General features: G+C 40.3%; 1 protein-coding gene across 4 annotated transcripts in view; it reads left to right on the top strand.

Moving 5' to 3' along the window:
- Window positions 1-15,118, top strand: part of dcc (DCC netrin 1 receptor) — a 242,443-nt gene that overhangs the window by 184,253 nt on the left and 43,072 nt on the right. For all 4 annotated transcript variants that reach the window (XM_083531092.1, XM_083531093.1, XM_083531091.1 and 1 more), the window contains exons 13-16: window positions 6,303-6,444; window positions 7,860-7,970; window positions 8,635-8,829; window positions 13,423-13,518. In XM_083531092.1, the coding sequence (XP_083387218.1) occupies window positions 6,303-6,444; window positions 7,860-7,970; window positions 8,635-8,829; window positions 13,423-13,518 (544 nt within the window). The remainder of the gene's footprint in view (window positions 1-6,302; window positions 6,445-7,859; window positions 7,971-8,634; window positions 8,830-13,422; window positions 13,519-15,118) is intronic.

Raw genomic sequence — 15,118 nt, 5'->3', positions numbered from 1 at the left:
TACAGGTATCGTTCAAGGATGTAAGCGTGGAAAAAGGAGGGGTTAAAAAGAGAAGAGTCTTTCATAACACAGGCATAAAAATAAACATTTTAACTTCAGTGACACTGCGACTTCTAACAAGCACTCGACTCGAAAAACAAGGTTCAGCCCACAGCGAGACCTTCTCCTCGACGGAAAGCAGGGACGCTGATAGAGTCGAGGTCCAGAGAGACCGAGGTAATTTTCCGCCCAGTATGAAATAAGCCACTCGTTCAGAGCGAAAGAAAAAAATACATGGGCCTTCAGGACTGAAAAACACACACACACAACTACGATTGGTTGGCGCCGCCGTCAAATCTGGTTGACAATGGAGACGGCGGGGACGTGAACTCTCGGGTGGGTTCGCCGCTAACTGGATGATGAAAAGTGCGGAAAGTCGACGGGGTTCAAAAGTAAAAGCGCCCGCAATATGCTCAGGCTGTTTTTTTTCCTTTCCTTTTCTTTCCACTTTCCAGTTTTGTACCACTGCATTAAGACCCGATTTACCTCATGCGGTTCAAACAAGCACCATTCAAACAACACCCGACGTCATCAGTGAATTCTCACACGGAGTGTCGTGTCTGCTGCGTTACGAATTACAGGGTCGCTTTAACGTTCTCGTTCTGATACTTTATCATTTCTAATGGCACATGTCATTCTCAGGGACGTGTTTGGAGAGAACCTGAAATTAATGCTTGAGTAAAAGTATAATACCTTACTGCTAAATTTACTCCATTACAAGTTAAAAATCACAGATTCCAAGTATTTGATTTGAATTGATCAACTATGGGGTTAAGGGCATTGCTCAGGGGCCCGGAGTGGCAGCCTGGTTCATGACCTTTGGATCCAAAGTCTATTGCCTTAACCACTAAGCTACCACCTTCAACACCAAGACACGTGTTGGGGAAAAGCATAAAACATTTGATTTGTAAGGTTTTATTTCCTAAAATCAAATTGTAAATCTCAACACTGCATGAACCAAAGATCAACACAACAGCCTCTTCAACAGCCAGAATCAAACAAAGATCAAACAAGTCAGACAAAAAACAAGGCAAAGTAGTAAAAAAAAGTGGGATCATCGATAAACAAAATAAAATAAAATTGCAGTTACAAATAGGAAGAAGAACCGTAAGTATTCAATGGACAAATGAAATTGAAGTAAATAATTATAGATGAAGTAAAACCAAATATTCCGAGCTGACTGTGATCGAATGCACCACTCAGTCTCGCAGAAGGGCGATATTTTTATTCAAATTCAACAAAAGCCGCTCCTCAAAATTTTTGGAATTTATTCGAACTCTTTTTGGATCCCTGGTGGTCTGGTGGTTTGGATGCGGTGCTCTCACCGCTGTGGCCCGGGTTCGATCCCCGGTCATGGAACCAACCCCAGCCACTCTTAGTGCCGGTCCCAAGCCCGGATAAATGGGGAGGGTTGCGTTAGGAAGGGCATCCAGCGTAAAAACATGTGCCAAATCAACCATGCAGATGATCCACTGTGGGGACCCCTAACGGGAGAAGCCAAAAGAAAGTTTTTTTGGACTGAAAATGAGGCCAGCGGCACTAAAAAGTCACTAACAGGCAGCAGATGTGGGTGGAGGAGTTTAATTACTAAAATTATAATTAATGACAATCTTTAACATAATGTAATTGGTAACGCTCGTTATTAATTCAAATATAGTGGAGCAAAAAGGACGTATAGTGAATCATCAGTGCAGTTGAGTAAAGAGAAAAAGTTTTTAACTACGTAGAAAGTAGCCCCAAAAAAATCACTTACAGTAACCAAAAGTAAACTACAGTAACGAAGCACATTAACTCAAATACTTTCAACCTCTGGGGTCAGTAAAAGTGTAAAAGGCAGTAAAAATTATGCAAAAAGTGAAACTGCAGTTTGTACTTGATGCAGTGTAAGTTTTAACAGGCATCAACTTGTTTTGTGGCTGTTTTACAATATTAACATGGCGACTATAGAAATATTGTAAACTACAATAAGTCAAATAAGTCCACTAAGTCCAAGGACAATAATGGAGTAAATGTAATTAGTACTTAAGTAGCTTTTTTGTGTATCTGTACTTCACTGAAGTATTTCCATTCAGGGAGACTTTAAATTCACTACATTTCAAATTCGAAAGTCTTTTTACTCAACTACATTTTGCAAAATCAGTCGTTCCTTTTTATTTATGAGAACAAAAACCTCACTGGTAAAACACGCAACAATCAACCAATCAGGGTCGAGCTCTTGCTCTGTTTTGAGCTTGTTTTGATTGGTGATTGGTGTTTCTACATATCACTAACATACATTTAGCACCAGTTCAACATCAAGCAGAACATTTTATAGAGGAATAAATGATGAAGAAACTCCTCAACACGTGTGGCCTCGGTTTTTTCGGGCTCATGATAATATTTACTTAATAGTACTTTGGATACTTAAGTACATTCAAAGACAAATATTTTTGTACTTTTACTCAACTGAAAGTTTAAAGGAACTCTTTTACTTTTGCTGGAGTCAGATTTCATTGAATGGATCTCTGCTTTAACTCCACCACATGGTTTGTGTACTTTGTCCGCCACTGGTGACGCATAATAAGGGATATAAAGGTATTGGGAAGCTGGAAAAACTTGAGAGTGGAAACACAAACTCCTCTTTGCATCCTCGTATGTACAGTAGTTTTCGCATCCAATCTGTATGCAAAGATTTACATCAAAATGAAGACCTTTACTCTCATCTACTGGAACATGTTACGCAATGCCTCTGTAACCGAATTGATTTCACGACAGACACGGAGCTGCGAAAATGAGCCCGGGGTTCAGACCCAAGTCCCTCTTGAGTCTTTTTCCTCACCGAATCGTTCCTTTGATCCTTTCAGCTGTTGAATTAAGCCTTAGACGTTTCATATTGCACTGTAACGCTCGATTTTATGCATCGCCGTCGTGGGGGGATGAGGACGAGACGCGGGGGTTTTTTTGCACCACCGGATGATGAATGAACTCGGAGAGTGTTTTGACAGCAGTCATCACTGGTTAGCTCTCACGGACACTATCGCAGGCAGGAGACTAACAGAGCGGGCGACGGAATTGAACGGTAAAACGCGAGGACAAAAAAATTTAGGGGAAGCACTATGGACATTGAGCCGGAAAGAACTTGTTAAAGATACGTCCAAATTCCAAAAGTAATTCCTCGGTCTTCTGTCTCTCTTTCCCCTCTCTCTCTCTCTCTCTCTCTCTCTCTCTCTCTCTCTCTCTCTTTCTCTCTCTCTCTCTCTCTCTCTCTCTCTCTCTCTCTCTCTTTCTCTCGCTTGCTGAATGCACATGCCAGTTGAAAACGGAGGCCACAGTTTTCCAAGCTGATTTGCTCTGTTCAACACGGGATAATTAGCCAGACCGAGCCAAAATGACACTCACCGTTTCGACTTTAATGACTCCCAGTATCTCCAGCGCACACACACACGCTTACACACCAACGTGTGACCTGCTGTAATCAATTAAGAAACCCATCCCAAACCCGGAGAACAGGTGCCAGCAAATGTTAATGAATTCATCCTCATCAACAGGCCCTTGCGCCATGCTAACGGAATAAGCAACACCTACTTTAGTTAATGAATGAGCTAGCTACTGCGGTTGACATCTTATTGAGAAACATATTGCGAGCCATTATAGGATCTTTTCTGTGTTTTTTTTCTTTCGTTTTTTATTTTAGTCAGGATAGGACCGGGTGAACCGAGGGGCGCTAGTGAAGCCGCGGCGAAAAAATCAATCAATAAAACTAAACGTGAAATGTCAAGAAGGTGCGGTTTAAACAGGGTGTACTTTACGTGTTTGGGAACAGCATGGCATGAATTTTAATTGCTTTATTTGCATGTTAACAGGCTTGCTCAGGGGGCGGCTCCCCCTCCTCTGCAGATGGCAAGGCCACCGCTGCCACCACCACAACCCCCCCGTTACACCAGGCAGCTGGCATTAACAGCAACCGTCACTGAGCCAATGTGACATTTGCTAAACATATGATAGCGTTCCTGTGTGGAGGAAAACTCATACTATGCTTTAGGGTGCTTGCAAAGGTCAATTAATAAGCATTAGGCAGTTCCCAGTAGCAGGTCAGTCCCAGGGCAATGATCCACTAAAGCTATTCATATTGATCTTGAAACATGGGACTCGATATATTTACCACATGCTCAGCTCTTTTATTCATGATTTACTACTACGTTTTTGTCTTACGTATCATTTGCAATAAAGAATTTAACAGTTTTAATGAAGGGGTGTGGCTAATATAAAAGCATAGAAATTGAGTATGTGGCTTTTTTTCATTTCAAGATGGAGAAGGTGTGGCCAATCTGCCTCCCAGTTTTAGAATAGGGGTGTGGCTAATCTGTCATCTAGTTTCAGTAAAGGGGGTGTGGCCAATTTGTCTCCCAGTTTCAGTAAAGGGGGTGTGGCTGATATGTCTCAAAGTTTCAGTAAAGGGGGTGTGGCCAATTTGTCTCCCAGTTTCAGTAAAGGGAGTGTGGCTGATATGTCTCAAAGTTTCAGTAATGGGGTGTGACTAATATGTCTAAGTTCCTTTTCAAGGGGGTGTGGCTAATAAGTCTCAGTTTCAATAAAATGGGTGTGGCTAATATGTCTCAGTTTCAATAAAGTGGGTGTGGCTAATATGGAGATGTAACCACTGAGTAATTGATGGATAATAAAGGTGGTGTGGCTTTTGTTCATTTCAGTCTAACCTAAGGAGGTGTGGCTAATATGTCTCCCAGTTTCTGTTAAGGGGGTGTGGCTAATATGAAAATGTAGCTATTGTGTATGTGATCCATATTAAAGATGGTGTAGCTTTTATGTGGCTAATATATTTCACAATTTCAGTGAAGGGGGTGTGGCTAATATGTCTCACAATAACAGTAAAGGGGGTGTGGCTAATATGGAGGTGTGGCCACTCTGTACATTATCTATAGTAAAGGCAGTGCAGGTTTGTGTTCGTTATTCATAGTAAAGAAGGTGTGGCTTGTGTTCCTGTCACCTCCAAGGAGGTGTGGCTTTTGTTGCCATCAGGCACAGTGAAGAAGGTGTGGCCTATTTCTCTGAAGGTCCCTAGAAAGATGAGGCATCCTTTCTTCAATAAACTCGATGCATATTTCCAGTGCAGAACATTAGTCTTCTGTTTCTCAGCCAAACCGACAGACACATGGCCTCTATGCCTGTCTTTGTCTCCCACAATCTGTATGTCCCTTGGTCCTCTAAAAGGACATTTCGATGAACAGGTTGCATCCCGGAGGACACTTAATCACATCACAGACAGTATGTGTTGCCTGGACAAACCTGACTCTGCCAATCTGCTTATAAAGGTGATGGAGAACAGTGCAAAGGAACGAGGAAAAAAAAAGAATGAGAGAGCGAGAGATAGAGCAGGAGGGCGTGGGCTGTGTTTACATGCTGATCCTTCCCATAAATGAAGTGCTAGTTCTGCATGGCTGCTGCTGGTGTGCTCATGCTAAAGACCCTGTCAAAGCAATTAATTTAACCCTCTGCTTTGCTGAGCAATTAAACGCTCTGCGCAGTGTAATTACAGCAACACACACAAACACACACACACACACACACACACACACACACACACACACACACACACACACACACACCCACACAGAGTGCAAACTTCAAATCTGTGCTACAATCACTCAGAACTACGCAAGCCCTGTACATCCAGAGGAGGAAAACGTCAGTGAGCTGCTCCATGCCACAGCTCACACTTTTCTCCAGAGGCTTCCTTTATGCTTGATATGCCACACACTCACACACACACACAACAGGTTTAGAAATGTTTATTAGAGGCACCGTGCAGGTGGGATGTTTTGGAGACAAGGTGAGGGAGGCGAGATTGAGATGGTTTGGACATGTGCAGATGAGGGACATGGGGTATATCAGTAGGAGAATGCTGAGGATGGAGCCACCAGGGAGGAGAAAAAGAGGAAGACCAAGGAGAAGGTTTATGGATGTGGTGAGGGAAGACATGCAGGTAGTTGGTTTGAAAGAGGCAGATGTAGAAGACAGAGGTGTAGGGAGACGGATGACCATATGTGGCGACCCCTAATGGGAGAAGCCGACAGAAGAAGTTTTAATAAAATAACTATCAATTCTTTAGCTTTATGTTTGGCTTGGAATCTTCCTCTTATTTTTCCTAGGTTATATAACCATGTAATATAATCACTTGACCAGGGAAAGGGTTGTAAAGCAGAATCATAATATCAGCACTTTACAAGCCATTTTGTGTGATTTATCTCCATCCTCATCACTTTCAGAGTATTAAAGTGAGCTGGCAGCCTCCTCCAGCCAACGCGCAGAATGGCTTCATCACCGGCTACAAGATCCGCTACCGTAAAACAGGAAGGCGAGGAGAGCAGGAGGCCATCGAACCCAACAACCTGTGGTATCTGTTCACAGGTGAGCCTTTTGTCTTTCTTTCTTTCTTTCTTTCTTTCTTTCTTTCTTTCTTTCTTTCTTTCTTTCTTTCTTTCTTTCTTTCTTTCTTTCTTTCTTTCTTTCTTTCTTTCTTTCTTTCTTTCTTTCCAACTATCTTTGTGTTTCCTATAAAACCAGAGCACTGGTTAATACTCGAGTCAGACTGTGTGACAGAAGTGCTGAGGTGTGCAATTATTTTTCAGTTTAGTGGGCAGTTCAACTGCATTGACCACATTACAGCTCCATATCACGTCACCAAGTTCACTGAAATAACAGAAAAGTTAGTGTACTGACCACATCAGCACACAGCTCCAACAACAAACAGGACAACAGATGACTTCTGTTATTTCAATTCGTAATTTATTACTGCAGAATAGAATAGAAATAAATACATTACATTGCATTGCATTTATTATTAAATCCAAAAAATGTATTAATTGAATTATTTATTCATGTGTAACTGTTTCTATCCTCTTCTGAGTCATTTTTTTCTGAATATATATATATTCTTGAACCCACAACCTTCCGATCAGTAAACCAGATCCTATATATACAGTGTATATATATATATATATATATATATATATATATATATATATATATATATATATATATATATATATATATATAAATATATATCAAGCCCCAATATTGCCAAGCTGCCATTCTAGGCTCTTGTTTTTGTTATTAAAATTTGTGAACATCAACACTTTGAACACTGATTGACGTAAAAAAAAAATTGACAATCGATTAAAAAAAAGAAACAGAAATCTGAAAATATGTGACGGTATAATTAATATAATAAACCAGACCGTAGAATCTAACCAGAACATAGATTTGGTGCAGCTCACGTGCTTTACACTGGAAGATTATCATTTATGTTTTTTCAGCAAAATTTTACCACCATACAGATACAAAGAGGACGTGTTGTCTTAGCCGTAGCCTCCAGGGTGCATTGAAAAGCCCATCGTTCGCTGACACACACAAGCTCGTTCTGATGTGCCCGTGTTTGTTTGAATAGGGCTTCTGAATTTGGAATGAATATAATATTCATAACCATTATTCCCATGATGATATCTTGCCACGTTTCCATTTCCTAAGGGATTCATTTCACGCTGTCGCTCGTGCATGCTATGCTAATTCCTGACACTCTGGGGCATTCAGACACAACTATGCTCCGCTGGAATAATTGCTGTTTTATATCTCAGTCGATGATGGAAATGCACGGTGATCCGTCTAGATGAGACTGCGAGACCTTGTTTACCTTGCCGCCTTGAATGATGGTGTTTACTAATTACAATCCTGCATGCTAATCTCCTGATTCTTTATCTCGCTCGTGCATTCTACACTTTTCATTTCTTTTTTTTTTTTGTTTTCCCTCACTTTTTTTCTTACAGGACTCGAAAAAGGCAGTCAGTACAGTTTCCAAGTGGCGGCCATGACGGTCAACGGCACAGGCCCTAGCAGCGAATGGTACACCGCTGAAACACCGGAAAACGACCTTGACGGTGAGCAAGATAAAACACAAGCGCGATTTACGCATGCTACTCTAGCCTCCCTGAGGTCAAGCTAAAACATAATCTTCATAAAAACGTCTATTTAAACACCCCCCACCCTCTCCTGCTATTTACACTTTCTTCAGCATGTCAGGTGATTAAATATTTATACTGCCTTGATCGCTCTATTGTGTTTGCTTTGCTAATTACATTTGGCAAAGTGCACATTTTGGCGAACAAATGAACTAGCCTGTGGTGGTAACGCTAGCAGGCTGTCCTTATCCCCCCCCCCCCTCCCCTCTCCATCTCAACGCGAGACGAGCTTCCTTACTGATCACACAGCAGCTGTTTTGGGCTGCATCCAGATCTGCTTCATCTTTCAAGGCTCTTTTGGACGCCTTCGCTGCCAATCTGCTCTCGTAACAAGTGTGTGTGTTAGTACGAGCGTCTGATGCCAGGGTTGTTCCCGGGGCCACTCAGGAACGATTGCACGTGATAGTTCTATGAGTAACAGGCTCTAAATAGCCAGTGAGTCTTTTGGCAGGCATTTTGGCTGACAGCCGATTGATTTCTTTTATTACCTGGATAGGGTAAATAGTCTATTTGCGTGCTGCTTTTTTTGCCTTTTAAAAATCCTTACGTCTGCATTGGAATTTCTTTTCCGTTTGTCTTGCAGAGACCCAGGTTCCGAACCAGCCAAGCTCTCTGCATGTCCGTCCCCTTCCCAACAGCATCATCATGAGCTGGACGCCTCCACTGAACCCCAACATTTTGGTGAGGGGTTACATCATCGGCTATGGCGTGGGGAGTCCCTATGCTGACACAGTGCGTGTGGACAGCAAGCAGCGCTACTATTCCATTGAAAACCTAGGTAAGATTTTCAGAAAACAGACACAATTGTACAGCAGTAGATGTGTATTAGACTGAACTGGACTTGTGGCCTGTAGTGGATGTCAGGCAGACAATTGTATTAGCCTGGAATGCTATACTGGACTAAATGGCACATTGGGATATGAAGGCTGTTTTGGACTTGGCTGGGGGTCCTGTAGTAAACCTGGAACTGGATATCAGGAGTTCTGAATTATACCCAGGGTTGTACAGTAACGATGTAAATGTAGTCTGTAATTTATTAGCTTTACATGTATCTGTTTCCCGTGGGCTCACCACCTGCAGGAGGGACTGTAAGGGACGGTGCTGTGAGGATTGGGCAGCAGTCGAAGGCGGGGGCCTGCTTAGACTGCTGCCCCCGCGACCCGAATTACGGATAAGCGGGAGAAAATGAATGAATGAATGTATCTGTATTTTACTGAAGTATTTCCAAATTTCCATTTTTTTACTCAACTACATTTTGCAAAATCTGTCATTCCTGGATAAAAACTTAGCGAGCCACCAATCGGAGTAGAGCATTCGCTCTTTTTTTTTTACTTGCTTTGACCGCTACTTGGTGGTATCTACGTAGCACAGACATAGAGTTCAGCGTCAGATCAACAGCAAGTAGAACATTTTGAGTGGAATAAACGATGGAAGAAACTCCTGACTCGAACTCGCCATAACTTGCGATCCCTATCCCAATGCAGCCTGTAGACGGGACTGTATTAAACATTGGAACATTTTTAGACTGACATGGACCAGAGAATTGTAGTAGATTTAAAAACTATATTCAACTGTATTAAGGATTGTATTGAAAGAAATTGAATGGCTGCTCAAGCTTCATTTACACAGCCCATACACTCCATACAAGAAGCTAATAGGATACGTCCCTGCCGCCTTTATCTCTCCAGTCCAGACTGGGTGTATTTGTTCGGGTGTGTGTATATAAGTGTATTGGTGTGTGCGAGATGACTATTGCAGGCTGACATTGGGAAATATGTTTGTCTCCACTAACTAATAGGCATGTTCAGTGGTTACTGTGAATGCGATTGTGGAAAATGAGCTGCGTCTCCGTCGGGAATATGCTCACGAAGGCTGAATCAGAAGGCGGACCCGATTCTACTGCTCGAATAATTCATGCTCTTTGCTTGCACTCTCAGGGGAGATCATTTATATAATTAAAGTCAGGAGACTATTATGTAGTGTATGTTGTGCGACAAAACTGTTGCAAATCCACCAAACTGTTATACAGCGTAGCGGTGTGTGTAAGTGCGCCCGCACGTTTGAATGCTAAGATGATCCATTAAAATGATAAACGAGTGCAGATTTTCTAAGTTAACATGCGCAGCATTACTCCCTGATCTTTTACCCACATTGGAAATGAATACAGTTTTTGTGGATTTTTTTTTCCATTATCATGTCCTTTTTTTTATTTCAGATAGTGACCAATATGGTGTGACCCAGTATCAGAAAGAGATTGAGTAAACCTGACTGGGAATGAAGGAAATTCACAGCATATGTATTTGTTGGATTACTTATTATATTGCTGGTCATGATTTCCAGAGTGATCCCACATCGGGTTACTTTTCATTCATTAGAATACTCCGATTTTATATTTATTACCTCGACTGACATTACAACATGGCATCTGAATAAATGTAGCAGCAAAACAAGTGGGGTGTAAATTCAATTTGAAAAAGCCTGCTGCTATTAGCATTTGAAAAGAGACAACAACAAATTGGAGGCTTTTAATATTCAGACAGAGCTTCACTCAGCAGAGCGATAATGAACCGTTAATGAATTTCGCCCGGCTTTCTAGTGCACGCTTAAACAAAGACACTTTCGGTGTTAAGGCATGCTAATGTTTTATTGATGCCGTTTTTAATACGACGCCGTGTTTGTCATTTCGAAATAAATATGTTTCGAGAGGAACATGTGTCTCTCTAAAGGTGCTCGGTTAACAGTCTGGTGGTGTGAATATGGAGCTGTAGGTGAATGATGATCCGAATTGAGGATGCTGCAATTTTCATCGGGGGGAAGAGGATGGATAGGATTAGAAATGAGTTTATTAGAGGGACCGTGCAGGTAGGACCTTTTGGAGTCAAGGTGAGGAGGGGGGGGCGCAATTGAGATGCTTCGGTCATGTGCAGAGGAGGGATGTGGGGTATATGGTAGAAGAATGCTGAGGATGGAGCCACTGGGCAGAAGGAAAAGTGGAAGGCCAAGCAGAAGGTTTATGGATGTGGTGAGGGAAGACATGCAGGTAGTTGATCTGGAAGGGCCAGATGTTGAGAGGACCCCTAACGGGAACAGCCGAAAGTAGAAGATATGACTGATGATGATGATGATTTCCTATATAATGTTTTCCTATCAGACTAGAAGGTGTTTTAGACTGGAGGGCTGTATTAGATCAGACTAGCATGTATTTTAGACTGGAGGGCTGTATTGGATCGGACTAGAAGGTGTTTTAGACTGGAGGGCTGTATTGGATCAGACTAGAAGGTGTTTTAAACTGGAGGGCTGTATTAGATCAGACTGGCTTGTATTTTACACTGGAGGGCTGTATTGGATCGGACTAGAAGGTGTTTTAGAGTGGAGGGCGGTATTGGATCAGACTAGCATGTGTTTTAGAATAAATGGCCTTATTGGATCGGACTTGAGGTGGTTTAGACTATAATACTATATTTGATTGGACTAGAAAGTGGTTTAGACTAAAAGATTGGATTCGATTGGATTGGACTAGACGTGGTTTAGACTAAATAGTTCTATTGGACTAGAGGGATTTTAAGACTAGAGAAAGAAAACTGTTATAAATAGTAATAATAAAATAGTTAATGAGGCAGATTTATAACAGTTTTAATGGGTCTCTCTCTCTCTCTCTCTCTCTCTCTCTCTCTCTCTCTCTCTCTCTCTCTCTCTCTCTCTTTATTTCTTTCACTCCACTTTATAGCTCCTGACCCAGGGTGATTTGATCCCTTTTTATTACCATTAGTGCAAAAAAAAACTCATAAATCCGTGTCCTTATCAATATTTTACACACAATCTTCAGGTTGCCATGGCAGCAATATTGAGCTGATCAATCCAAAGAGGAAAGTATTTTTTTAAGAAAACAGAAAAAGGGCAAAGGGCAGTTTACTTGTTTGGAGAATAACTGAGTGAAAAAATAAGCTAGAATTGTGAATCTTTCAGGGGGCCTACTGGATCTCTATGCATTTGGAAATGTACTGTTCCATTAATAATAATAATAATAATAATAATAATAATAATAATAATAATAATAATAATAATAATAAATATAAAAAAAAAAAAATAATAATAATAATAATAATAATAATAATAAATATAAATAAAATAATAATAATAATGATAATAATAATAATAATAATAATAATAATAATAAAATAATAATAATAAAATAATAATTATTATAATATACAATTTGTCTGGCAAAAATCAAAGTTGAAAAATAACTAAAAACACTTAACTTATTAACTGTACCTTACACATATTAACACAATTCTATAATAATTTATGCAAGTATAATTTATTAAATATTTAATATAAATATTATAATAGTCTTTTGGCATAAAGTTTATTTCTATTCATACTACATGACAGTCTGTGAGGTATTTATAGATTGTGACATATTGATTTGATTTGATTTGATCGATCGCACACTAGAGGAAGGAATGTTTAACTCTTAAACGTGACTTTAACACGACTGAATGAGAGTAACATTGACTTTTTTAATGCTTTATTCAGTATAAAATCATAGGTTTGTATATGACGAATAGAAGTTGTTGTGTAGAGTTTTGAAGTGACATTTTACATTAGAAATTCTGTCCAGATATGTCCAGAAAAAAAAAAAAAAAATTTCCAGCACGTCGTCACTTCACCGATCAGACCAAGATTTGCATTTGTCACAAACATAATTATATACAAAATACAACTTGCAACATGTGAAATGTAAAAAAGAATGTAGAGCAGAGTGGATACGCTTAAAAAATATATTTGAAAGTAAAAAAAATATATATTTTTGAGCTGCCTATAGGTAAATAATTTACCGGAAGCCGTCACAACAGCATAATACATTCAGTCCTCTGTGAAGCCTTGCTGAAAGTGTGGAGAACAAAAACAAGAACAAACACACACTCCAAAACACACACACACACACACACACACACACACACACACACACACACACACACACACACACACACACACACACACACACACACACACACACACACATAGTTATAGCATGTTAATCACAGGATTCAAGGGTTGCACCTGATCCTCACACTGAGGCTGAAAATTCTCCAAACTGCCAAAAAGCAACTGGCAGCTCTCAACTTCATCCCACTAAACTCCCCTCTGCTCCGTCTTTTTGTTTTCTCCTCCGGGTCTCGACACTTTCTTCCTCAGATGATTAATTTGGGCTCGATGGTTATTATCCCACCAGAAAATTCTCCTCATGAACAAAAGGGTGTTGACGTGAGGGCTTTTCAAGGCCACTGTGTGTTGCATCAGCGATTAAGCCCACTAATGTCTCTCTCTTTCTCTCTCTCTTTCTCCCTCGTTTCTCTCATTTTAGAGCCCAGCTCCCATTACGTGATCTCGCTAAAGGCCTTCAATAATGCAGGAGAAGGTGTCCCTCTGTACGAGAGCGCTGTCACCAGATCCATGTCAGGTATGTCGCACAATCACAACACACACAGACACACACACAGACAGATAGTTTGATATAGAGATTCATATATATAGAGGCTGTATGGATGGATGGATGGATGGATCGATGGACACATTGAAGCATGGATAGACAGATAAGTGCATGATTAGACTTACAAGTGGATGAACTGATGGATTATAGGTTGGATGGATGGACAGAAACATGGATTTAAATGAGCAGGTATAAAATCACCTGTTGAATTAAAATTTATAAAAGAACAATTTGGGTGCATTTGTTTTAATTGGGATGTTCTCCAAAGAGTTCATGGAACAGCTCAGTAATGAATGTGAAGCTTCACTGAGGATCTTGTAGGCTGTTTTTGTTAATGTGTTACACGTATCGATCGGCGAGAGTGTTCCCTCAGTAAATGCATTTTTAATTCTCTGGTTAGTTCTGGTGTCTTGGGGGCTGTGAGAGGTTTGTGGATGCTTTGTGGAACCAAAGAATGGGCTTTTGGATGGATGGATGGATGGATGGATGGATGGATGGATGGATGGATGGATGGATGGATGGATGGATGGATGGATGGACAACCAGCTAAATTATCAAGAATGTCTAAAAAAAGAAATGCGGTGACAGATGAATTGAAGAGTCTACACTGATAATTGATGTGGCTGGATGGTAAAGGTTTTTTTTTTACTTGTCACATGTACTTTACAGCACAGTAAAATTCTTTCTTTGCTTATCCCAGTGATTTTCGGACGTTGGGGTCAGCGCGCAGGGTCAGCCTTGAGACAGCACCCCTGGAGTGCAGAGGGTTTAAGGGGCTTGTTCAGGGGCCCAAGAGTGGCAGCTTGGCGATACTGGGGATTGAACCACCGACCTTCCGATAGATAGATAGATAGATAGATAGATAGATAGATAGATAGATAGATAGATAGATAGATAGATAGATAGATAGATAGATAGATAGATAGATAGATAGATAGATAGATAGATAGATAGATAGATAGATAGATAGATAGATAGATAGGTTGGCTGATAGATAGAAAGATAGATAAAAAGTTTTTTAGACAGAAGAATAGATAGATAGATAGATAGATAGATAGATAGATAGATAGATAGATAGATAGATAGATAGATAGATAGATAGATAGATAGATAGATAGATAGATAGATAGATAGATAGATGTACAGTCAGGTGGATGTTTGAAACAATGAATAAATAAATGGATAGACAGTAATACAAGTAATTGGATGGATGGATGGATGGATGGATGGATGGATGGATGGATGGATGGATGGATGGATAAATGGAGAGAGGGCGGGAGGGATGGATGAATGGATGGATGGATGGACAGTTGATGGACTGACAGTTGTTTGAATTGGGGATGAACAGTTGAATAAATCAATAAAATGGATGGATGGATGGATGGATGGATGGATGGATGGATGGATGGATGGATGGATGGATGGATGGATGGACCAATGGATAAAAATGTAAATCAACACAAATTTATTTGGTGTCTAGATATAAATCAATAGACAGCTGGATGATCAGAAGATATAAATAGATGTATTGATAAATGTATAAACAGAAAGTTGGATGAATAGTGTAACC

This window comes from Silurus aristotelis (genome assembly GCF_946808225.1).
Source record: "Silurus aristotelis genome assembly, chromosome: 26".
NCBI classification, from domain to species: domain Eukaryota; kingdom Metazoa; phylum Chordata; class Actinopteri; order Siluriformes; family Siluridae; genus Silurus; species Silurus aristotelis.
The sequence above is the reverse complement of the archived record's forward strand: the minus strand, read 5'-3'. Positions and strand labels throughout refer to the sequence as shown.